The sequence below is a fragment of the Heptranchias perlo genome, chromosome 2 (genome assembly GCF_035084215.1).
Source record: "Heptranchias perlo isolate sHepPer1 chromosome 2, sHepPer1.hap1, whole genome shotgun sequence".
NCBI lineage: Eukaryota > Metazoa > Chordata > Chondrichthyes > Hexanchiformes > Hexanchidae > Heptranchias > Heptranchias perlo.
The window spans coordinates 47,213,503-47,240,950 of NC_090326.1; the positions used below are offsets into that span (position 1 = coordinate 47,213,503).

At 43.2% G+C, this 27,448-nt stretch overlaps 1 protein-coding gene across 1 annotated transcript in view; it reads right to left on the reverse strand.

The window, feature by feature from the left end:
* nek11 (NIMA-related kinase 11) overlaps positions 1-27,448 on the reverse strand; it is a 385,456-nt gene that overhangs the window by 46,216 nt on the left and 311,792 nt on the right. Inside the window, exons 12-13 of the mRNA XM_067997717.1 lie at positions 8,486-8,619; positions 5,355-5,415 (exon numbers count right to left, since the gene is read on the reverse strand). Coding sequence (XP_067853818.1) covers positions 5,355-5,415; positions 8,486-8,619 — 195 coding nt within the window. The remainder of the gene's footprint in view (positions 1-5,354; positions 5,416-8,485; positions 8,620-27,448) is intronic.

Here is a 27,448-nt window from a genome sequence, read left to right on the forward strand (position 1 = left end):
CGCCCCCCACCTGTCAAATGGACCTTTGCAGCTGCCACAGGCTGCTGGCTGCATCACGTCCATTTGAACTGGGAGTGTTTCCCCCAGTACGGGAAACAGTCTCAGTTAATTGCAAAATCCGATCCCTCCTAAAATATCAGGTCAATCAGGTCTGTAAACAACCTGAAGTACCTGTTTAAGTACTTTAAGTGGCACCCCGCCAGCTTTAATTGCCAGCGGGAGTCCCACATGCGGGGGCTGCGTGCGCATGTCAGCGCGTCACTGGGGAATGCGGAAATGGGGCGGGTTGGAGCTGGGCTCTGGACCAGCCCCGGGAATCCCGGATTTTCGCAGCCCCCCCACCACGAATGCACCCGATCGCGGGTGCAAAAATAGAGCCCTTAGTGTCAGAAGTTAGATCTTAAAGTTAGAAAACAATGGCTCGGATTTTGCTGTGAAAATAACGGTGAGGCTAATAGCGCTTATTGTTATTTAAGCGCAAATTGGACAGCAAATTCCAGCGAGCGCACATACACAGTTAAACACGAAAATCCAGAAGTTGCTGTCCGAGATGCGCAGCACCTCCGTAAGCTGCACGAAAATGGTATCTCGATGTCTGGCTACCTATTCAAATGTATTGAACAGCGTGACGTTCCTGTACTGACATCGTAGATACGGGCTAAACTTGTCACAAAAAGATAGGGCTTGTCCATTCCAGTCTAAATACTCTAAGTACCCTTTTAAAGACGTGGTAAGTCTTAATTACTGCCAAACAACCTCTCTGATACTTAAAATTAACTTTTACAAGTGCGGAGTCTCATTCCTCCAACTTTTAATTATTCATAATATCGTATCATAGTAGCTACAGCACATCATGCCTATGCTGGCTCTTTGAAAGAGCTATCCAATTAGTCCCATTCCCCTGCTCTTTCCCCATAGCTCTGTATTTTTTTTCCCTTCAAGTATTTATGCAATTCCCTTTTGAAACTTACTACTGAATCTGCTTCTACCATCCTTTCAGGCAGTGCATTCCAGATCATTACAACTTGCTGCATAATGTTCCCTCATGTCGCCTCTGGCTCTCTTGCCGATCACCTTAAATCTGTGTCCTCTAGTCACTGACCTTTCTGCTACATGAAACAGTTTCTGCTTGTTTACTCTGTCAAAACTGTTCATGATTTTGAACACCTCTATCAAATCTCCCCTTAAACTTCTCTGTTTTAAGGAGAACAATCCCAGCTTCTCCAGTCTATCCACATAACTGAAGTCCTTCATCCCTGGCACCATTCTAGTAAATTTCTACTGCACCCTCTCTAAGGTCTTGACATCCTTCCTAAAGTGTGGTGCCCAGAACTGAACACAATACTCCAGCTGAGGCCCAACCTGTGTTTCATAAAGGTTTAGCATAACTTCCTTGTTTTTGTACTCTATGCTTCCATTAATAAAGCCCAGGATCCCATATGCTTTTTAACAGCCTTCTCGACTTGTCTTGCCACCTTCAAAGATTTGTGTATGTGCACCCCAAGGTCTCTCTGTTCCTGTATCCCCTTTAAAAATTGAACCATTTAGTTTATATTGCCTCTCCTCATTCTTCCTACCAAAATGCACTTTTCTGCGTTAAATTTCATCTGCCTTGCGCCTGCCCATTGCACCAGTCTGTCTACGTCCTCCTGAAGTCTGTTACTATCCTCTATATTGTTTACTACATTTCTGAATTTCATGTCATCTGCAAACTTTGAAACTATACCCTCTATGCCCAAGTCCAGGTCATTAATATATATGAAAAAGAGCAGTGGTCTTAATACTGACCCCTGGGGAACAACACTGTATACTTCCCTCCAGTCTGAAAAACAATCGTTCATCACTACTCTCTGCTTTCTGTCCCCTAGCTAATTTTGTATCCATGCTGTCACTGTCCCTTTAATACCATGGTCTTTAATTTTGCTAACAAGTCTATTATGTAGTACTTTATTAAATGCCTTTTGAAAGTCCACGTACACAACATCAACCGCGCTACCCTCATCAACCCTCATTAAAGAACTCAATCAAGTTAGGCAAACACGATTTTCCTTTAACAAATCCTTATTCATGGAATCATAGAAAGTTACGGCACAGAAAGAGGCCATTCAGCCCATCGTGTCCGTGCCGGCCAAAAAGCGCTATCCAGCTTAATCCCACTTTCCAGCTCTTGGTCTGTAGTCCTGTAGATTGTGGCACTTCAAGTGCAAATCCAAGAACTTTTTAAATGAGTTGAGGGTTTCTGCCTCTACTACCCTTTCACGCAGTGAGTTCCAGACCCCCACCACCCTCCAGGTCACCCCCTGGTCACTGACCCCTCTGCTAAGGGAAATAGGTCCTCCCTATCCACCCTATCTAGTCCCATCATAATTTTATATACCTCAATTAAATCTCCCCTCAGCCTCCTTTGTTCCAAAGAAAACAACCCCAGCCTATCCAATCTTTTCTCATAGCTAAAATTCTCCAGCCCTGGCAACATCCTCGTAAATCTCCTCTGTACCCTCTCTAGTGCAATCACTTCTTTCCTGTAATGTGCTGACCAGAGCTGTACACAGTACTCAAGCTCTGGCCTAACCAATGTTTTATACAGTTCTAGCATAACCTCCATGCTCTTATATTCTATGCCTTGGCTAATAAAGGAAAGTATCCCATATGCCTTTTTAACCACCTTATCTACCTGTCCTGCTACCTTGAGGGATCTGTGGACATGCACTCCAAGGTCCCTTTGTTCCTCTACACCTCTGAGCATCCTCCCATTTATTGTGTACTCCCTTGCCTTGTTTGCCCTCCCCAAATGCATTACCTCACACTTCTCTGGATTGAGTTCCATTTGTCACTTTTCTGTCCACCTGACCAGTCCATTGATTCCTTCCTGCAGTCTACTGCTTTTCTCCTGATTATCACCCACACGGCCAATTTTTGTATCATCTGCAAACTTCTTGATCAAGCCCCCACATTCAAGTCCAAATCATTAATATGTACCACAAAAAGCAAGGGACCTAGTACTGAGCCTTGCAGGACCCCACTGGAAAAAGCCTTCCAGTCACAAAAACACCCGTCAACCATTACCCTTTGCTTCCTGCCACTGAGCCAATTTTGGATCCAACTTGCCATTTTCCCTTGGATCACATGGGCTTTTACTTTTTTGACCAGTCTGCCATGTGGGACCTTGTCAAAAGCCTTGCTAAAATCCATGTACACTACATCAAACGCGTAACCCTCTTCGATCCTCCTTGTTACCTGCTCAAAAAATTCAATCAAGTTAGTCAGATACGACCTTCCATTAACAAATCCATGCTGACTGTTCTTGATTAATCCGTGCCATTCTAAATGATGATTTATGCTGTCCCTCAGAATCGATTCCAATAATTTCCAATCATTTTATTGTTGGAGATTTTTTTAAAAAGCAAATAATTTTTAAAAATATTTTCTTTCTGTCTCTTTTATCTCTCTCTCTTAATCCAATCTTTCTTTCCCTCTCTTTATTTCGCTTTCGTTATCTGATTTGACTATAATTCACTATTCTAACTTACACTTCCTGGTTCAGACTCTGCACTGCTCATTAACGATTCTTCAATCTGATTGGTCAAGGAGATACACAGTTGTTTGCTCTGTTCACACAGGTACCAGATGCCCTGTAGAGGGTGCCACACTGTTTGGATGTTTGGCTGACAGCAACTTGCTGTGCAAAACCCCATAGAAAGTCTATGGGCTTCACCACTCACGGCAAAATCCGGCCCATTAAACTTTGCAGGAAGCAATAAATGAATCTGGCAGAGAGATTTCCCTCAGCTAAAAGGATAAAGCCTCCAGTTTTTGGTGCTGTGGAGACAAGAACGGTTGGCAGTGGTAGAGAGGAGCTTCAAATCGCAATCTTATGCTTGCTACTAAATATTAGGGAGGAGAAGCAAAGAAATCTAAAGCAGAAACCCAGCTGTAGATACTGGAAGCCCAGGGAGAAAGTCAATAAGTAACTTAGGCTCTAAATGCATTCATATTATCTCCTGTTGTATGCTGAAGAACTGGGCAGGAGGTGAAAGTCAAGAAGAGACTGTCAGTTCAGCCTGCATATACGGTAATTGTCCGTGATACAGTTTTTGTTGTGCAGTTTTTGGGTTTATTACCAACAGGCTCATCATAACTCTGGCCCGCATTATAACAAGATATATTCTGACCCTGACCACAAAGAACTTAAGCTTTACTGAGGTGCAGTAGAATGAGCCTTACAGTTCTGTGGAAATTGGTGCCTCCAATCATAAAGCATTTACCCTCTGTGCACTTACTTTTGTGGTGTTCAATTAAATTCAGGCATCGTAGTCAGTTTTTTTGGTAAGATTGCCAGCAGGAAGAACTGAAGAGTGCAGCCGCTTCTTGGGATATATTTTCTTTCTGATCATTGTTGATAATGCTGCAATTTTAGGGTGAGCTGATTGCTTAACTGTATCTGAACTCGAACTTGCTGCTTTCTCTCCATTTCATTAAACTGTCAGTCAGTGACACTCAATCATCCAGCATCCCATAAAGTGACATTTTGTGTCGATAAAATTTTTTTTTATAGATGTTCAACTACTGAGAATTTACAATAGGGAAAAAAAGAATGCCTTTTTAAAATTGAGAAATCCAGGTGAAAGGCTACAGCCTATATTACGTGATACGGTATAGGTTGAAAAGAGTAAGAGTGAAAACAAAATAGGTAGTGGTTAGGTCATACAAGCTTGTGTTTTAACAAGGTGAATCCATGGCCAGGTGTTCCCAATGCAGAGGGAGAAATCACCGGCCCGCAGTGTCTTGATTTTCTGTCTTTTAGGTCAAATGGATAGAAAATTGGACACTGCAGACCCACAGTTTCACGATCGGTGCTTCCTGTGAGCTCCTGACCGTAGAATAGTTTGCAAAAGCCAAGACTGTAGATTCTAAGGAAGAGGGGTGACTGAGAAGTTAGACAATTTTGAGGTGCTGGGAAAGAGAGTTAGCATGGGAGATGGTGCGATGCATCTTGGTTTCAAGCACAATGATGAAGCACTACAGGCAAGGTTTAAGCACACAGCCTATAATTATGGAAAGCACGCACGCACGCACACACACACACACACACACACACACACGCGCACTGCGACTCCATATTTACATTCTACCTACAGTGCAGTAAAGCAATTTAGGGTTGAGTTGAATTTGTTGTAACGAAACACAAACTGGATTTAAGTTTCAAATACGACTAGTAAATGATCAGTTGGTTCCTAATAGTGTGAATTGTTCTCAAGACTGAAATGATTCCAGTATAAAATGGCTCCTTTGTGCAACAGTGTTAGATATTGATTTCAGAATATAGTAGTAATGCAGGTGGGGGAAGGTCTCACCTAAGGACCTGCTCTCTAGGACATCTTCCATGCACCTTACCAGGGCATCAACGTCAGTGTCCTGAAAGAATGAAAACACAGCACAAATGAGTCACGCACAGTACCACAGACAGGCAGCTAGCATGTACCATATAGACCATTGATTACTACAATGCCTTCCATCCATTCTGCTTAACAATGTCTGTTTCCAAAGTCATTACGTTGTCAAAGCTTGTAGACCTATCAGTTAACCTATGAATTATTGCAAACCCCGGGCACTTTGAAAAACATTATTACAATAATATGCTCCATGCTCATTGTAACTTGCAAGCTCTGTGCAGGCATCAGCTTTTTTGAAAAATGCCAATTAGTCTAAAAATATTCATCTCATCCCACTGAGTGGAAGAAAATTCACTCCTAATTATGTCTTCACTTCAATTACTGAAATATTTGATTAAGGGGACAGAGTGTAGGCGTTATTTTATATCTGGCTGCCCATTGCGGAAATATATTAGCAAGCAAAACGTCTTTCCAGAGATGTCATATTTTCTGTAGGTTTCGTTCAGCTGAGCTTTAAACAAAAATAGGATGTAAAGTTAAACCTAATAGATAGATCCGCTTATTCTGAGGACCCATATCTGAGCTTTAAATAAATAAGCACATAAAGAAGCAATAATTGTCAGCCAGTGTTATAACTGGAATTTATAATTACTTCTAAGAAATGAAGTAGAATTGAATAGTAACACAGTTAGACAAAAGAAAGCTTTAGGATAAATTCAGTGGCGTTCCACTGAAACTTGATGAATGGGAGTGTGGTTCACAGATAGGTTACTCAACACTATGGGGTCGATTTTAGCACCCGCGATCGGGCGCGTTCCTGGCGGGGGGGGCCACGAAAATCGGGGATTCCCGGGGCGGGGCGGGAGCCCGTATCCAACCTGCCCACTTCCGGGTTTCCAACTGACGCACTGACATGCATGCGCAGCCCCCGCATGTGGGACTCCCACCGGCAATTAAAGCCGGCAGGGTGCCACTTAAGGTATTTATTTTGGCATTTCAGGTCGTTTACAGACCTGATTAACGAGATATTTTAGGAGGGTTGGGATTTTACAAACAACTGGGACTGTTTCCCGTACTGGGGGAAACATTCCCAGTTCAAATGGACGTGTTGCAGCCATCAGCCTGTGGCAGCTCCAAAGGTCCATTTGACAGGTGGGGGGGGGGGGGGGGAGACCCTCATTCATTGCAGGAGGCCACTCTGTCACTTTGGACAAAGTTTGGCCTCCACCACCCTCCTCCTAACAATAAAATTCACCAACTTGCACACTTACCCCGGGGTCCAGACACATTTACCTACCTTGTGGACCCCCTCAGATGTACATCTTCCGGATGGGGGCCGCCGTAGCCGCAGTCATGGCCTCCTCGGAGGGCGAACAGCATCACCAGCCTCGCCGGCCACGCCGTCTACCTCTGACACGTGGAGCTCCACAACACAGTGCTGTGACACATCCACCTGCACAGCAGGAAGGAGGGCAACGGTAGAAAGAGATGCGTCGCAGAGGGCACTACCCTCGCCACAGGGTCCACAGACCGAAGCTCAGCTTCCTGGATCTCTCTGAGCAGCAGTGCACACGGAGGCTCAGAGTCACTTGACATGTAGTCGTGGACATCTGCAGCCTCCTTGATGCCGAGCTGCACCCGGCTGGCTCGAGCATCATCTTCTTACCTGTAGCTGTCAAAGTCACCACTGCCCTCAATAACTTCTCCTCCGCATCCTTCCAGGGTGCCACTGGGGACATCGCCGACGTCTCTCAGTCATCTGCACAAAAGAGCCCTGCAAATACACCTACACCCACTCTGCAGTGACACAATGGGTGGCATCAGGTGTGGGTCTTCAATGTGATCCTCAGGAAAGGGCATTATTGCACAAACCAGACAAGATTCGCAAAGACGTGGCAGTAGTGGTGCCAATATAATACGTAATGTGAGTTGATCAGAAATTAAATATAAGTGAAAACCATGACAAACCCTCAAACACCCTTGTGCATCCCCTTCATGCTCACGACACGTTTGCCTTACGCTGCCTACTGCACATATGTGATGCATGCCCTGTGGCTGCAGCACAGGTAGTGGCAGGTTGAGTGAGGCTGACTGTGAAAGAGATGCATGAGAGGGTGAGGATGAGATAGAGCCATGAGATTGTATGATGATTGGGTTGAGTGGTAGTGGCGGGATGAGTACTGGCGAGGTGAGTAAGTGCAGGTAAGATGAGGATGAAGTTTGAGTGGGTGTGAGGGGTGATGTGACTGAGTAGTGTTGGCATTGCTGAAGGAGATGTGGGATGGGGGCGGTGATGTGGCAGACGGAGTGTAGGGGAATGAGTAAGTGTACTCACTTTGGCTGACCTACTTAGGTCATTGCAGCACCTCCTGCACTGTATGCAGGTGGGCGATATGTTGGTGGTGCAGGTGACCTCCTCTTCCACCTCGAGCCAGGCCTTCTTGGTGGCAGAGGCAGGCCACTTCCTCCCGCCCGCCGGGGGGAAGATCTCTGTCCTCCCCCTCCTCCTCACCCCATCCTGTAAGAACTGGAGTGAGGCATCATTAAACCTGGGAGCAGCCTTCCCCCTGGGCTGCTCCGTGCTGTAATTTTTCCTATTTCTTGCAGCATCTGTCAGTGGAGGACTGCCCCTTTAAATAGAGCACCTCCAGCTGACAGACCTTACTGTGCATGTGCAGTCCGCCTGACGCGCAGCTCAGCAGCGGGGAACCCGGAACAAGAGGTAAGTGGATCCAATTAGCCTGCGATTGCGCGCGGGGCAGACTGATTTCACCGGGTGCGGAATCACCTCCCGCCCCCGCCGCGAACCCGCCACCCTGGTAATATCGGGCCCTATAGGGTTGTTCTGTGATCTCCCATCCAGTGAAGTGCTGTGCCGGGAACCTCACCCTCTTACTTTTCTATTGCTTCTCCAACCAGTTATAACCCAGCCTGACTTTTTCCTACTCCCATCATGACACTAACTGCTCTTCCTTTCTGCCCCTCTCTTTCTCTCCCCACCCACCCCAACAAATATACAAACCTCTGTCCAGATTTTGGATTGCCAAATATTGACAGGTTTGATACCGAGATACTAACTTGCTACTACTTGCCTGTTCATAGGTTTTGAAAATGGTGCATTCTGTTTCTTCCTCTGATTCCTCAATCTCTAGGTTTTCGTCTGAACAAGATTCAAAATCATCTTCATGATAAAATTCTTCAGCTGCTTCTGGATCTTCAGGGATTTCTGAAACAAGAGATTAAAGCAGTTAACAACCTTTCACATATGTATTCATGATACCTCCTCCCCCCTCCCACCCGAATGAACTTTAAATCCATTAAATTAAGATTTATGTCCAAGGTCTGATATATGGCTTTGGAATGAATAACCAGCCCAAGAAGATATCTCAGTTTTGTTCAACCCAAGTTCACAGAATCCAAACCTGACCTGGCCCAATGAAAGTACTATTCTATCCATCAACTAAACACCAACATGTAAATTTGTTTCGGTATCACACTTATGTATCTTTTCACATTGTCCTTATATATTTTTTAGATATTAATTTTGCTAACAGTTTATGGTTAATTAACCTGCTCTTGTGTGCAGCCAGAATGCATTGCCAGCAGATGGCTCCACTGTTGCAGGATGTCTGGATCCAGAGGTTCTGGGAGATTGTACGATAGGAGCAAACAATGTTTCACTTCACGTTAATTAAGACAAAGTTCTGAGGGTATGCTCTTCCTTCTTGGAATACTAATCTGATGGTGCTAGCTTGTAGCCATATTGATGTCATGGTATTTCCATAAGTATTGAAGAGATGCTTGTTGAAGTGTTGTATAGTAAAAAAAAGAACTTGCATTTAGATAGTGCCTTATAACATCACAGCTACTTAATTACTTTTGAAGTGCAGCCAATTTGTGCACAGCAAGGTCCCACAAACAGCAAATGGAAATAATGACCAGTTAATCTGTTTTTCATAACATTGGCTGAGGGAGAAATATTGGCCAGGGCGTGGGAAGAACTCCCTTCTCTTCTTTGAATATTGCCACAGGATCTTTTACATTCATCTGAACAGGCAAACTGGGCCTCAGTTTAACATATCACCAAAAGACTTCAACTCTAACAATACAGTACTATTTCAGTACTGCACTGAAATGTCAACCTATACTATGGAGCCAAATCCTGGAGCGTAGCTTGAATTCCCCAACCTTCCAACTCAGAGGCAAGATTGCTACTAATTGAGCCAAGCCAGTTTTTAATCTAAATTTCTTATGATCCCTTTTGTTTTGCAGTTATCAGCTTTTTCACAACTATTTTTCCTTACTAGACTTTCAATAAGCTGTGTATATATTGATTGAATGTCTATCATTTGGTTTTTAGAGCATAAATGTAATTGTCCTGCCATGTTGTACCAATATTGCATTACCTCTGTATTGTTATTAAAACCTTTAATTTATTTCTGAAGAATACGTACATACATATATTGATAAGACGAAGAAAATCTGACCTTGTTTTCTTTACCTGGGTCAGTTGCAAAGGCCAAGTTTTGAATGGAGGTTGAGAGGCGTTTGGTAGGGGTTTTCAACCTGGCATCATGCTCATCCCTACTAATGCTAATAGGTAATTTAAATAACACTATTCCTTACCATACCTAATTAATAATGCTTGTAGATGAGAACATTTACACCGTACACACATGTTTGGAGTACTTTGTTTCCCATCCTGGCCTAAATTTCGACCATTTGCTTGATTATTGTGGTTGAGGTCAGGTTTTTTTTTAATTCATTCATGGGATGTATACATCGCTGGCAAGGTCAGCATTTTGGTTTTGGTAATAGGGCATTATAAGAATTTCCGTCCTGATTGCTGTCCAATTACAGCGTACACACTATCATGTTAAAGTAGAAGGTAAGGTTCGATTGTTTTCTGGGCTGGCTGAAGGGCATTTGTCCTGGAAAGTCAGTCTCTGGAAAGTTTTTTTCTATGTTTTCGGAAAAACCCAGTGGAGACTGAACAAAAAAAAATGGCTTGTAACTTGGTCTGAAAACTGAGTAGACACTTTGATAATGGTGATAGGAGATACCTTTTGGCTTTTGTCACAGAGAACATCCACTCTGCTGTATGATGGAGGAGCCTTTTGAATTGGAATTTTAACAAAACAAAATATACATTTTTAAAAACTACATGATATTTATCCAGGGTTAACTATCACGATTTAATGATTCGCTCCCAGTTTATAATGTTTTGAAAACAAGTTATCACTTGAAAAGCAATGCAACAAAGCAACAAATTATCACTTTCCTCAAGAATATGTCAATCCCACTGGAAAGCACTGTCAGAACACAGTAAAACCTTGAAAGACATAACACACAGAACATGAAAAAAAGTGATTTAATCCATAAAGCCTGTTCCTTCTACAGATTATGGGGGTAATTCTGACTTTGGGTGATGGTGTAAAACGAACAATATCAGATCAGCCGCCCGTTAAAGGTTTCTGCCGATTTTCATTTCCATTGAAGTCAATCGGGAGAGATGTATAACGGGCGGCTGAATCGATATCACTTGTTTCACACTATTGCCCAAAGTCAGAATTAGCTATGTGTAATCACACTACAGTGGACTGTGCCAAATCCATTTTAATCTATGAGAAAAGCTTCTGCAATATTTTCTTCCCCACCGCCCCACAAAAAAAGATAAAACAGCAGAGCAGAGCAGAAATTCCATCCAACTTCAAATCATACATTATTTATGCCTGTGTGGTTGATTTCCTTGGTGTGACATTTCTAAGGTCCTTGCAGCTCAGGAACTGTGATATAATATTTGATTGTGTATCTGTACTTGTAATCTTTGATCCTGTTCCTAGCTAGGTATTTATCCAGCTCTTTGTTATACATGTTAATTAACACAGCATTAAGTGCTCTCACTGGGAGTTTATTCCACACAGCCAACATTCTTGTGGCTTTGTTCAACTATATTGCCCTTGGAGCATTTGAACCATCTGTCACAGATGTCTACATCACTTAAAATTTTAAAAATTGGTCCTTACAATACAACTGCTGCTGTGCTTGCCAACCAAAAATAATAATCGCTGCAGAATGATATCAATAATGTTTGATGTAGGTTAGCAAATGATAAACAGTGGGATATAAGGTAAGCAGAAAGACAGGACACAATAAACAAAAAAAACCTGGAAAAAAACAGACAGGAGCAAGTACAGAATTAACCTCTCAGCCACATAATTGGTTCAGCTTTCAATAATTACAGTTATAGGGTCAGTTCCAGTGTTTGAACAAAAACATTTCTATCAAATGATAGTAATGTGCAGGTTAAATGACCACAATTTCCTCTGTGGAATTCTTCCTTCAATTACAACTCCTTTAATTAATGCCAAATCCTCCTGTGTGCATAATGTTTTGCTGAGTTTATTAACAGACATCTAGGAATACTAGATAATGACTCCTGCTGGTTAAGTTTCACACTGTATTCGTAGTTTATAGTTTCATAGTATGATACAGCACAGAAGGAGGCCATTCGGCCCATCATGCCTGCGTGGGCTGTTTGAAAGAGCTATCCAGTTAGTCCCATTCCCCTACTCTTTCTCCATGGCCCTGTAAATCTGTAAATGTTTTCCCCTCAAGTATTTATCCAATTCCCTTTGGAAAGTTATTATTGAATCTGCTTCCACCATCCTTTCAGACAGTGCATTCCAGATCATAACAACTCGCTGCGTAAAATAATGTTTCCTCATGTTGCTTCTGGTTCTTTTCCCAATCATCTTAAATCTGTGCCCTGTGACCCTTCTGCCACTTGAAACAGTTTCTCCTTATTTACTCTATCAAAACCGTTCATGATTTTGAACACCTCTGTCAAATCTCCTGTTAACCTTCTCTGCTCTAAGGAGAACAACCCCAGCTTTTCCAGTCTCTCCACAAAACTGAAGTCCCTCATCCCTGGTACCATTCTAGTAAATCTCTTTTGCACCCTCTCTATGGCCTTGATATCCTTCCTAAAGTGTTGTGCCCAGAATTGAACACAATGCTCCAGCTGAGGCCTAAGCAGGGTTTTTTAAAGGTTCAGCATAACTTCCTTGGTTTTGTACTCTATGCCTCTATTAATAAAGCCATATTCTTTTTTAACAGCCTTCTCAACTTGTCCTGCCATGTCCAGAGATTTGTGCATATTCACCCCCAGGTCTCTCTGTTCCTGCACCCCCTTTAAAATTGTACTATTTAGTTTATATTGCCGCTCCTCATTCTTCCTACCAAAATGTATCACTTAACATTTCTCTGCATTAAATTTCATCTGCCATGTGTCTGCCCATTTCACCAGTCTGCCTCCTGAAGTCTGTTACTATCCTCTACATTGTTTACTACATTTCCGAGTTTCGTATCATCTGCAAACTTTAATTTTGCTAACAAGTCTATTATGTGGTACTTTATCAAATGCCTTTTGAACAACTGCACTACCTTCACAACCCTTTCCATTACATCATCAAAGAACTCAATCAAGTTAGTCAAATACGATTTTCCTTTAACAAATCCGTGCTGACTTTCATTTATCAGTCTATACTTTTCCAAGTGCCAATTAATTTTATCCTGGATTATTGTCTCTAAAAGTTTCCCCATCACCAACGTTAGGCTGACTGGCCTGTAATTGCCTGGTTTATCCCTCTCCACTTTTTTGAACAGGGATGTAACATTTGCATTCCTCCCGCCCTCTGGCACCGCCCCCATATCGAAGGAGGATTGGAACATTGTGGCCAGAGCCTCCGCAATTTCTACCCTTACTTCCCTCAGCAATCTACGGTGTATTCCATCTGGACCGGGTGATTTTTCTACTTTGAGTACTGCCAATCTTTTAAGTACCTCCTCTCTATCTATTTTTATCCTATCCAATATTGCTACTACCTCCTCCTTTACTGCTACTTGGCAGCATCCTCTTCTCTAGTGAAGACCGATGCGAAATATTCATTTAGTAACTCAGCCAAGCCCTATGCCTCCACAAAAGCCCCACCCTTCCTTTGACTACCCTTTTACTATTTATATGTTTATAAAAGACCTTTGGTTTCATTTTTATGTTAGCCGCTACTCTATTCTCGGACTCTCTCTTTGCCCTTCTTATTCCCTTTTTTAGAACTCCCCTGTACTTTTTGCATTCAGCCTGTTTCTCCACTGTATTATGAACTTTACATTTGTCACAAGCCTCCTTTTTCTGTTTCATTTTAATCTCTATATCTTTAGTCATCTGGGGAGCTCTAGCTTTGGATGCCCTACCTTTCCCCTTCATGGGATTGTGTCGAATCTGTACCCGAACCATCTCCTCTTTGAAGGCCTCCCATTGTTCAATTACTGTTTTGCCGACCAATTTTTGATTCCAATCCACCTGGGCAAGATCCCTTTTTTACTCATTGAAATTAGCCCTCCTCCAATTAAGTATTTTTACGCTTGATTTTTCCATGTCCTTTTCCAAAACTATTGTAAACCTAATGATATTATGATCACTGTTCCCCAAATGCTCCCCCACTGAAACATGCTCCACTTGCCCCATTTCATTATCCAGAACTAGATCCAGCACTTCCTTCCTCTTGGGCTGGAAACACAATGATCTAGAAAGTTCTCTTAGTACACATTTCAGCAATTCCTCCCCCTCTTTGCTCTTTACACTGTTACTATCCCAATCTATATTGGGATAATTGAAGTCCCCCATTATCACTATTCTATAGTTCTTGCATCTTTCTGTAATTTGGCTGGAAATTGGTTCCTCTATCCCCTTCCCACTATTTGGTGGCCTATAGTAGGAACATAGGAACAGGTGTAGGCCATTCAGCCCCTCGTGCCTGCTCCGCCATTTGATAAGATCATGGCTGATCTGTGATCTAACTCCATATACCTGCCTTTGGCCCATATCTCTTAATACCTTTGGTTGCCAAAAAGCTATCTATCTCACATTTAAATTTAGCAATTGAGCTAGTTTCAATTGCCGTTTGCGGAAGAGAGTTCCAAACTTCTACAACCCTTTGTGTGTAGAAATGTTTTCTAATCTCACTCCTGAAAGGTCTGGCTCTAATTTTTAGACTGTGCCCCCTACTCCTAAAATCCCCAACCAGCAGAAATAGTTTCTCTCTATCCACCCTATCTGTTCCCCCTAATATCTTATAAACTTCGATCAGATCACCCCTTAACCTTCGAAACTCTAGAGAATACAACCCCAATTTGTGTAATCTCTCCTCGTAACTTAACCCTTGAAGTCCGGGTATCATTCTAGTAAACCTACGCTGCACTCCCTCCAAGGCCAATATGTCCTTCCGAAGGTGCGGGCCCAGAACTGCTCACAGTACTCCAGGTGCGGTCTAACCAGGGTTTTGTATAGCTGCAGCATAACTTCTGCCCCCTTGTACTCTAGTCCTCTAGATATAAAGGCCAACATTCCATTTGCCGTCTTGATTATTTTCTGCACCTGTTCATGATACTTCAATGATCTATGTACCTGAACCCCTAAGTCCCTTTGGACATCCACTGTTTTTAACTTTTTACCATTTAGAAAGTACCCTGTTCTATCCTTTTTTGATCCAAAGTGGATGACCTCACATTTGCCTACATTGAATTCCATTTGCCACAGTTTTGCCCACTCACCTAATCTATCAATATCCCTTTGTAATTTTATGTTTTCATCTACACTGCTTACAATGCCACCAATCTTTGTGTCATCGGCAAACTTAGACATGAGACTTTCTATGCCTTCATCTAAGTCGTTAATAAATATTGTGAATAATTGAGGCCCCAAGACAAATCCCTGCGGGACTCCACTAGTCACATCCTGCCAATGTGAGTACCTTCCCATTATCCCTACTCTCTGTCGCCTTTCGCTCAGCCAACTTCCTAACCAAGTCCGTACTTTTCCCTCAATTCCATGGGCTTCTATCTTAGCTAACAGTCTCTTATGTGGGACCTTATCAAATGCCTTCTGGCAGTCCATATAAATAACATCCATTGACATTCCCCTTCCACTACTTTAGTCACCTCTTCAAAAAATTCAATCAGGTTTGTCAGGCACGACCGACCTTTCACAAATCCATGCTGGCTCTCTCTGATTAACTGAAAATTCTCGAGGTGTTCAGTCACCCTATCCTTAATTATAGACTCAGTAGCCTAATAGTTCATCTATTGTTCCTTAATTCTAACTAAATAGATTCTGTCTTTGACCCCTCAACTACATCATCCCTTTCCAGTGCTATAATAGTTTATTTGATCAATAATGCCACCATGCCCCACCCCCCCCCAAATTTCTTTCCTTCCTTATCTTTCCTGAATATCTTATAGCCAGGAATATTAAGTACCCAATCCTCCCCTTCCTTGATCCAGGTATGTAATTGTCACTATATCATAGTCCCATGTGGCGACTTGAGCCTGCAGCTCACCAACCTTATTTACCACGCTACATGCATTTACGCACATGCACTCCAAACTCATCTTAGACTGCCTCGCATTTGCCACCTATTTGGTCCGTCCTATTTCTGAACTATTCTTTACTCTAGTGCCACTGGTCCCTCCCAGTCCTCTGTGCACCTTGTTTCTCCTCTCTAATGTTTCATCCTGATGCCCATCCCCTTGCCAAATTAGATTAAACCCTCCTCCACAGCACTAGTTAATCTCCCCACGAGGACATTTGTCCCAGCTCTGTTGAGGTGCAACCCGTCCATTGAACAGATTCCTTCTGCCTCAGAACTGGTCCCAATGCCCCAGGAATCTGAAGCCTTCCTTCCTGCACCATTTCTCCAGCCACGCATTAATCTGCCTTATCCTACTATTCCTATACTCACTAGTGCGTGGCACTGGGAGTAATCTAGAGATTACTACGCTTGAGGTCCTGCTTTTTAACTTCCTCCTTAGCTCCTGAAACTCTGACTGTAGGATCTCAATCCTTTTCCTTCCAATGTCATTGGTTCCCACATGGACCACGACTTCTGGCTGTTCTCTTTCCTCCCTCAAAATGTTCTGCACCCTCTCAGTGATGTCCTTTACCCTGGCACCAGGGACGCAACACATCATGTGGGACCACATCGGTGGTTGCAGAAACGCCTGTCTATCGCCCTGACTATTGAATCCCCTATAACCGCTGCATTCCTACATTTCCCTGTGCAGTCCTTTGCCCCATGGTGCCATGCTCCGGGCTGCACTCCTTCGAGGTGTCATCACCCTCACCGGTATTTAATACTGAAAACCAAATTAGATTAAACCCTCCCCCGCAGCACTAGTTAACCTCCCCACGAGGACATTTGTCCCAGCTCTGTCAAGGTGCAACCCGTCCATTGAACAGATCCCTTCTGCCTCAGGAAGGGTCCCAATGCCCCAGGAATCTGAAGCTCTCCTTCCTGCACCATTTCTCCAGCCACGCATTATTAATTTAATCTAATAAAGAAGCAACACACTTCTGGAGGATTCTGCTGCCTCTTCCTACCCTGTCAGATGACCACCCATTTACTGTCCTTAATAAGTGTTCTGGTTTGATACTGTGGGAATTATAGTCTTATCCTTAAAAAAAGTGTAATACAAATGTTTCTAATTAACAGAGAATGTAACAGGCTGTGTGCTTGGATATTGAGGCTTAAAAATACATAGTAATGAACTGAGGCATAATATTTGAAGCTAAAGTAAAGGTCTTTAAGTTGAAGTGAGCTGGTGGGTATCCCCTCCCCCTGCCTCTCCATTTTACATATTCAAGTCTATACTGAATAGATATGAATAACTTAATGGTAACATTGACTTGAAAAATACTCGAGGGATGGTAATTTCTTTACTTCCTTCTTTTGATAGCTGCTTTTATGAGTTAAACTTATCTTCATTAAAAAACATCTGACTGGAAAACCAGTAGGGAAATAATTAAGCAGGAACAAAATGACCTTCTGGTTAAAAAACAGCAATTTTCCTGATTTCTTCTTCTGGTCAATGTCGAGTATGTCGAGCAATTCAACTTGATTTACTGAATACAAAATTATACAATGTCTTTTTGTGTGCTAACAATTGCAAATTCAGCATTCCAGCTCTAGCCACTCGACTCAGTTTGTAAGCTTTTATATTACCTGCTGTTCAGACTGCCATATTCACCAAGATAACCTCAGGTACCACATATAATTAAAAATCTTGCACTTAGCACGTCCATCAAAGGCGTTACATTGCAGAGTGTCATACTTCAGGGCATCACTTCCCCTGAGACAAAAAGTAATAATTGGCTGAAATAAGGGCTTATCTGTTAAATCACAATTTAATCTGTGATTAAATGCAAATGCATAAAAATCAGTTTGTTTCAAGGGGCACCAGTGAGGAACAAATAAACTGCGGAAAACTGAGGAATCGAGTATCTCCCTTTTTTTTGTAAGTTACCAATCCCGAAGTGGCATTAGTAGGAAACACAAACCTAAACTAACAAACTGAAGCTAGCAGTCAAACTGTTCCAAACATTTGTAAATTTGTGAGTGCCCATTTTGAATTTTTCCTCCACCTTTAAATATTCACAGATAAAAGTAACATTTAGAACATAACCCATAAAAAATGTTTCAATTCTGAATAAAATCCTTATTCCATTCACAGAGTTGCTTGTACGTTGATTTAACTCCTGGAAAAAGCTTTTCTCCTGGGTTGAGAGCAATGGACTCAATTTGGAGTACTTAGCTGGAGCTGCAATAATTGGGTTAGGCACTGTTTACCTTGTTTTCCCTCCTGCAAATGTGTCCGACAATCGCCCAACTCAACCCACTCAGATCTCTTCCCGGCCTCCCTGACCCACTCAAAGGCATTCCCAGCACCCCCCCACCTCTGACCCTGAGGAGAGCAAACACAGATTAGGTGACCGCATTGCCAAACACCTCTGTCCTGCCCCATTCTTACTCTGAGTCTTTGGCCTCGATATTTATGGGGAGGTGGGGAGGGTGCGAGGGAGCCCAGTTGCGGGAGGTGGGGGGGATACCTGGAAAGCCCGGGGACGAGGAGGCCCTGCCAATATTAACAGCAGGACCTCATTATCATTTCCTTTTTCCATCTCCTGCCCGGCAGTCAGCCAGATTGACAGGCTGGCCGGCTGCCAGTTGGAAAACCAGTGGCAGGAGGTCGCAGTTGGGGACCCTTGGGGACAGTCACCGGCAATCGGGGGAGAGATCGGGACTTGGTGGTGGGTGATCAGAGCCAGGTAAGCAGGAGGAAGGGAGGGATCGAGGCTCGGGGTCAGAGCTTGATGGTGGGATGGTGGGGGGAGCGGTGGTCAGATCCCGGCAATCGGAATGGAGGGAGGGAGAAATCGGGTCCCGGGGTCGAAGATTAGTGGAGGAGAGGGGTCACCGATCGTGGCAGCGAGGAGAGGTGTGATCGGCAGAAGGGAGGTCGAAGGTTTGCTTGACAGGCCGGGGGGAGCAAAATGGGGATTCAAAATGGGGAGGGGCAGCCTATACCCTTGGTCTTGGCCTGTTTTATTCTATTCCTCAGCTGCTGGATACTGTTCCAATTTGCCAGTTACTTCTGTTTCCATTTCTTATTTGCCTTAGCCATTCCTCTACCCACCCCCGTCTCCTCCAGCTAATCACACATTTTTGGCTTCTCTTAAATGTCTCCAATTTATTTCATTATGGTCCTTCCTATTGTCTCATGTTGATATAATTTTGGCCAAGTAACTATCTCCTGTTTTCCATTTATCTCTTGTGTATTTTTTCCCTCCTCCTTCCCATTGTAATGTTCCTATTTTTGTCAGTTCTGATGAAATGTTGGCCCACAATTTGCTGTAGCAGGGCAATGAACGGTGCCCGCCATTATTTAGACTTGTCCTTGCCCGTTTAATCTCCATGAGATTTTGCTGGAATTGCAAGATGGAAACTACGGGGCATTGGGGATCTGAGTAAAATGTCAAATCAGGTACAGAAAAGAAATAAAGAGAGGGAAAGAAAGATTGGATTAAGAGAGAGAGAAAAACGAGACAGAAAGGAAAAGTAAAAAACAAATTTTAATTTTATAAAAATCTCCAATAACAATTAAAACCTGAAGGAATGAGACTCCACACTTGTAATAGTTAATTATCAGTGCCAGAGAGGTTGACTGGCAGTAATTATCACGTCTTTAAAAGGGTACTTAGACTTGAAATGAATTGACTTATCTTTCTGTGGTGAGTTTAGTTCATGTCTACTGCGTAAATACAGCAACTTCACGCCATTCAATGCATTTCAATGGTGAGGCAGCCAGCGAGATACCATTTTCGCAAAGCTAATAACAGAGCGAAGCATTTCAGACAGCAACTTTTGGATTTCCATGTAGAACCACGCATCTGCCCCTCGCCTGATGTTGCTGTAGCTTTTGCGCCATTAGCCTCACCGTTATTTTAGCAGCAAATTCTGGGCCAATATCTGTTCTCTCCACAGATGCTGTTTGACCTGCTGTTCCCAGCATTTTCTGTTTTTGTGCAGGTTTCCAACTTCTGCAGTATTTTGCATTCCACTCCTCCCATACCTCAGCCACCCCCCTCGGTACATATTCCAGCTTCCTCAGTGTCCTATGTTCCCAGTACCTCCAGCCCTGCCGCTGACTGCCCCCAAACCCTCCAGTCCTCTCTGTTTTCAGACTCCACTAGTATCTGCCCTCTCTCCTGCAAGTGCTCCCAGGCCTCACACCCAACGAGAGTCAGGGCTGCCCCAGAGCCCAGCCACCCCAAAGCCTTCCCAGTCTCAGGAGTTCAATTCCATTGACTGCTCCTGGACCTCAGCCCTCCCACACTCCATCCTCCAATATTTCTCCCAGATCCAGCCTTCCCTCATTCTCCAATCCATCGCAGGTCAAGGCCTCCTCATGCCCTCCTGACCTAACTCTCAGCTCTTAACCACCTACTCTACCGCAGCTCTCTGAGAGAGGATAGCTCTATCCAGTATTTGCTGCCTCCCATTTTCATGTATATTACAGGCCTTAAAAAAGGTAGAGCTAGATTGGGAACATCAGTGATGGAACGTGCATGGGAACCACACAGAGACTTTGGTGGTAAACAAAAAAGCGAGGAGACTTACAAAAAGAGCGAGACAGAAAGAGTGGAAAAGGGTTGGACAGAGTGACACAGACACAATGGTCTCAATATTGACACCCCCAAGACGGGTGGGAGAGGGTGGGGGAGTGGGGGGAGGTTAAACCGTAAAGTGCATGAAACGTGACCCTAACCCGCCGTGCACGCGCCCGTTTTTACGGTGGCGGGTTTCATGGTGTCCGAGTGGCCCGCCGTGGAGAGGTGGGTACTTCATTAACATATTTAAATTGGGCTCCCACAGTGCAATGGGAGCCCGATTTAAAATTCTCCGCTGCTGCTCGTGTTTCCCAGGGCTCGGGAAACCCGGCAGTGAAAGGGAGGCGGGAGCTGCCGACTCCAACACTCGTTGTGGACCAGGAGGAGCAGGAGTGCTCCCCCCAACCCCTCAAAGAAGCCTTCGGCCTCCCCTCTGCTGAATTCGGCCTCTCTCTCCTCCCTCCCGATCGCAGTCTCTCTCTCCCCTCCCGATCGCGGCCTCCCGCAGCTGATGCTCCCTCCTGGCCGCCGGCCAGGCTGTCCATTTGCCTGGTTGCCGAGCGGGAAACAGATCCAAAAAACTTTAATGAGGTCCTGCCGTTAAGTTCGGCAGGACCTCCGCACCCCGGCCTTGTCGGGTTCTTCAGCCGCTTACTGCCTTCCCTGCATCCTCACCGCCTCCCTGTAAATATCGGGGCCAATGTGAAAAATGTGTGACGGTCATACAGAGAGAAAAGTGTCATAAAAATAATTATTAAGTGGAAAAGATGCAGTGAGATGGTTACAGAAACAGATATATAAGGAGTAATTTTATAACACTGTACCCTCCCCCCCACCCCCCTCCCCCCCAACTCAGGTGGATGAGGCCCATGCCAGAAGCACAATTTCGTAAACTTACCCCTATAAATTGTTTTGCCCATGCAGTGTCACGGGGAGGATCAACTATATTACAATAAAGTTGTGTGCTACACCGTATAACACTCCTGTCATTATAAAATATTGCATATCCTTCCATAACCAGCATAGGTAGTGGAACAAGAAACCTTAATGGGTTTCAAGAAGGAACTAGACAGCTTCATAACAGCAAATGGGATTCAGAGTTATTAGTAATGCACCAAGGGCACACTATGGGTAGGAGGCTAGAGGGGCAGAAGGTCTCCTCTTGCCTAAAACTGTTATTATGTACTGGATACCTAAGAAATGGGGCCCCACGATTTTAGCAGTGGGACCAACGCTTCTGCAGATTGGATGCCGAAACGGGCGCAACCCATACCAATTTCTACCCCAGTGTCTTGCATACACTGGTACAAGTGATCATGAGGGACACACTGGTTTTACTGCAATCATACACAAGAGTTGGATCTTCTAAAACAAACTCACCAAGGTCACCTATGCTGAGTTGCTATACAGTGACAAATTCACTTGACCTATTTGTCAAATGGATTTTTAATATATTTTTAGCAACTTGTTCTTTTAGTTGGTCAGTGCATTAACAGGGGTTGGATCATACTTCACGCTAATGATAAATGTTGGTATTGCAGCAAGAATATTGTGATAGGCAGGGAAGGTGTGCCATCCTTCTAAAAATAAATATCCTCAGAAGGTGTTGCATTCCAACAATTGATTAACTTTGTAGATAATAGCTTCACAAAGATAAATATCGATAAGGGAGGCCATTCAGTCCATCTAGCTCATCCTTCCATAGAAATTTAGGATTCCCCCATTCATTGATCATAGGAACATAGGGGCCATTCAGTCCCTTTGGCCTATTCAATTAGATGATGGCTGATCTGTACTCTAATCCATTTACCCGACTTTGCTCCATATCTCTGGATACCCTTACTTGACAAAAACTTATTGATCTCAGTCTTGAAAATTTCATTGTCCCAGCATCCACAGCCTTTTAGGAGAGGGAGTTCAAGATTCCTACTACTCTTTGTGTGAAAAAGTATTTCCTGATTTCACTCCTAAATGGCCTAGCTCTAATTTTAAGATTACGCCCCTTTTTTCTGGATTCTCCCAACAGAGAAAATAGTTTCTCTGTATCTACCCTATCCAATCCCATTATCATTTTAAAGACCTCGATTAGCTCTCCGCTCAACTTTCTAAACTCAAGGAATAGTAGCCAAATTTATGCAACCTGGCCTCATAATTTAACCCTTTAAGCCCTGGTATCATTCTGCTGAATATCCATTGTACCCCCTTGAAGGCCGATATATCTGTCCTGAGGTGTGATGCCCAAAACTAAACGCAGTACTTCAGATGGGGTCTAACCAACGCTCTAAACAACTGAAGCATCACTTCTTCCCCTTTGTATTCCAGCCCTCTTGAGATAAAGACAAACATTCTATTAGCCTTTTATTAATTAATTTTTGTACCTTTCACTTTAGCTCTTGAACGCCTCCAGAGTTTTTGCCTTCCCTTACCTCTAAATCCATTCCAGATACGATCATTTTCACAAATGAAATGCTTCCTAATTTCAATCCTGAACTTGCCTTTTACCAATTTATATCCATGTTCTCCCACCTCCAATCTGCATTTGTGGTTTAATTTGAAATAGTGCTCACAATTAAGTTTTTCTCTTCCTTTTAGCATCATATACCTCTGTAAAGGTACCTTCTCATTTCCCTCCTTTCAAGGCTGAAGAGTCTGAGTTTTCTAACCTTTCCTTATAACTCAGTCCTCTGACAGTAAGGACCACCCTCTAGGCCTTTCTTTGCATTGCTCTTAGGGGTTTAATGTTTCCTTTTTTGCCTTAGTGATCAGAATGGAATGCAGTACTCAAGGTGTGGTCTGACGAGAGCAATAGGCAGCCCTCAGATTTATGTTCAACAGGTCTGGTAATATAGCTTACTATTCTGTTTGTCTTGTTGATTGCTATTCTGCAATAACTGGACTCGGTCGCTGTTAAGTCTACTATCATTCCTCAATCTCTTTTAGCCTCTCTTGCTGCTAGTTCATTAAATAGCCCCCCAATTCCTTTCTTCCAACGTGTAAGGCCATGCTCTGTTTCTGTATTGAATTTCATGTTCCATAGTTATGCCCACTTGCAAATATTGTCTAGATCTTTCTGTAACTCCATGGCTATTGCATCACACTCTGCTGCTGCCTTCCAATTTGGTAATATCTACAATTTGACCAACTTACTTTGTGTTTCTGAATCCAAATTGTTTGTCTAGATCAGAAACAGTAGAGAACCCAACAACGATCCCCGAGGCACTCCATTCACTGCACCACTCCCTGCTTCCTCTTTTTGACCCAATTCCTTATAAACTTCCAAATATTGGGCTAGAATTTGCTGAAAAAATAATGGCCTGTGAACGATGCACACCGTTATTAATGTGCAAATCAGCCAGCAACTTGTGACGAGGAAGAGATCCCCTGTGAATTGTGAATCGCCACAAGTTGCTAGACGATTTGCACCACTCTGCCATTAGCTTCACAAAAACGGCATCTTGCCCTTAACCTCCCTGTCAGTTTCATGAAGTTGCTGCATTTGCACATTAACTGCCCGTTAAACTCGTTACAGAAAATTAAGTCTAGTAATTAATAGCGTAAGAACCCTTTTAACGACATGATGGCTCAGAACTTACTTATCTTGGACGCCGCTCCATTATGGCGTCCATCCCAACCACCGTCGAATCCATCGGAGCAAGTTCGCGAATGCACACATGCACATTAAAACCCGGAAATCGCGAACTTGCTCTGATTGGTTCAACAACGTTTTGACAGTCCCGAATTAAAGGGCCAACCATGCCACAATCAAAACAATCAAACACAATCACCAAACAATGGCAAACTTACCCATCTGTACAGCTGGAACGAAGATACTTACCCCACGAGTAGGTATGCTTGAAAATACCAGCCCTACACTATTTTTTAAAAGCGCAGAGACTTATAATGACTGCAAAACAACAAAAAATTAAATTTTAAAAATGTGGAATGTCTAATTATTCGTATTTTAATATTTTTTGATCATTAAAAAAATTATTAAAAAATAAAAATTCTATTTTTTTTAACTTTTAATTTCTGTATGTTTCAGTACATTATAAATCATTTCCTTGCCTTTTTATAATAAGGTACGTTGTTATGTTAATTTTTTATTTAGACTAACATAGGGAATGTCACTTTAAATGAATGAGTATTACTTGCCTACTTGTGGGCGGGGCTTCCATTCTCACAGTCTTTGCATGTGCACATGGCCCTGCACTGATCTCGCAACGCACCACTGGAGAAGATTTCAAAATTAGGCAAATGTGCGTCGTGGCCTACGCAGTGAGTATATTCGTATTTTTTATCCGCAGGATGTGGGGGGAGCCTTGCCATGCCAGTCAGTGCAAGTTCCGGCCTATTAATTGTTAATGACTGCCAATCAACCTCTCTGGCCTAGAATGTGAACAATTAAAAGTGTGGAGTCTCATTCCTTCAGTATGTGAATTGTTATTGAAGATTTTAAAAATGTCAAATTTTTAATTTTTTTCTTAATTTTCCTTTGTGTCTCTTTTCTTTCTCTCTCTTAATCCAATCTTTCTTGCCCTCTTTTTATTTCTCTTTCTGTACCTGATTTGACATTGAAATCACCCACTCTAATTCACCCTTCTCAGTCCTTGCTCTGTTTATTTCTTAATCCTTAAATCTCATTGGATAAGGAGATAGATTGTTGGTCCCGTCGTTCACCGAGGACCCAGATGCCCCATTGCCCTCACTACACTGTTATCAGCTCGCACTTCCAGCAACATACAGGGCAAAACATTTTGATCTGAAGGGTGCGAGATGCCCGCTCCAGCAAATTCTGGCCCATTACATAGGCTGGTATTTATTGAGTGATCTTCAAATAGGCAATCCTCAAATTTGTTCTTAAAGATCAATTCCATTATTTTGCCATTTGCTGATTCTGATGAAAAAAAATCAGGAAAGGCTGAAGAGGCTGGGCTCTTTTCTCTAGAAAAGAGAAGGCTCAGGGACGACCTGATAGAGGATTTTAAGATAATGATAGAGTAGATGTAGAAAAAATGTTTCCACTTGTGGGGGAGACCAAAACTAGAGGTCATAAATATAAAATAGTCGCTAACAAATCCAATAGGGAATTCAGGAGAAACTTCTTTACCTAAAGAGCGGTAAGAATGTGGAACGCGCTACCACAAGGCGTAATTGAGGCAAATAGCATAGATACATTTAAGGGGAAGCTAGATAAGTACATGAGGGAGAAAGGAACAGAAGGGTATGCTGATAGGGTTGGATGAAGTAGGGAGCGAGGAGGCTTGTGTGGAGCATAAACGCCGGCATAGACCAGTTGGGCTGAATGGCCTATTTCTGTGCTGTTGTTTCGATGTAATTCAATGTAATACTCCACCTTTGCTAAAGGACATCTTTCATCACAGATCCACAAAAAGAAAGAGAAGAACAGCTTAAAAAATTACATTCTTAATAAATTAACAGTAAAGTTGAAAATTAAACCTTGGGGGCTAGAAATTGGGCCGTTTAGTGCCCATTGTTTCGGTGCTACACGGCCTTCCGAACATCCAAGAAGGCATCTTGGATGCGCATGCCAGATACCATCTTGGTAAAGGGTTTAGCACATGCACAAATAACAAACGCCAGCAGCATGTAAAGTAGGGAGAATATTCATTTGATCAGTGTGCAACGCTGATTTAAACTGATAGACACCATTTTGGGACTCAACTCAACACAGTCTTAACCCAGACCATCTGACCCTGTCTTGGAGTGCCTAAAGGACCCATCACCAGCACTATTTAAAGGGACCATCCAGGATTTACAGGTTAGTTGATGGATTATTGCTTCTGGCTGCTGTTGCATTTGTAACTGTTTTTGGAGGTCTCCTATGCTTGAATACTAGGACGCGGGGACATAGCCCAACATTCAGAGCCAGGACGTGCAGGAGTGAAGTTAGGAAATGCTTCTACACGCAAAGGGTGGGAAAAGTTTGAAATGTTCTTCTGCAAACGGCAGTTGATGCTAGCTCAAATGTGAATTTTAAATCTGAGATTGATAGATTTCTGTGAACCAAGGGTATTAAGGGATATGGGGCTAAGGAGAGTATATGGAGCTAGGTCACAGATCAACCGTGATCTTATTGAATGGTGGAACAGGCTCGACGGGCTAAATGCCACTGCCTATTGCTGCCTTCTGTTATGCACCACCTTCTCCTGCAAGAAAGCAGGACATGTGCCTGTCATGGTTGAATAGCTGCCAGTGTGCGTGGCCTGTGAGTTGTGGGTGTGCGGCTTGCAACAATGGTAATGTGTGAGGATGAGAGGAAGCATCTGATTGGAAGAGTTGAGTACTGATTGAAAGAATTTGTTGGTATGTGGGTGATGGGGGGGTGTAGTGCGTGGAGCAGTGGATGCGGCTAGTGGTGCAGTTGGTAGGTGACGCCACTTGACAGTTGACCTCATTCACCTTGACCACTCGTGTCAAAGCATTGAACTTCTTCCTGTACTGCGTCCATGTTCGTGGTGCTATGTGCCTAACATTGAATTCGTCCCCTGTTGCCTCCCACTGCCTTTTGAGCATATGTCTGGCGGGCCTCTTGGGGCTCCCCCTGCTGGTGAAAAGTGCGAATGTTCTTGAATCCTCGTGTCAACGCCGATTTGCAACGCTGCTTGCAGTAAGTCCTGAAGCCGGACGAATGTCTCGTCCTGTGTGCGCAGGAAGCACCAGGTGCAGCTTAGTCGCGGATCGCGGTACCACACCCAGTTAATGGCCTAATCCAATTTAACCCCCATAATCTTTTAGGCATCTTATAAAATGATTTTAAGATTATAAAATATATCTAGTAGAAAATCACAGGGGTGAAATTCTTACCTTCATTAATGTTAGTGAAAAAGTGGGTGTGCGTAAAAGCAGTGTTTCACCATTTTATACTCACATCTAATTTTTGACTAAAATTGGGAAAGAAATTTCACACCCTTTATTATTGTTGTGATAGCATTGTTAAAGTGGATTAAACAGAAAACAAACTTCATTCCTCATTGTAGATCACCATCTTGATCTTTAATAATGAATATGCAGGATGTTTACATGCATTCTA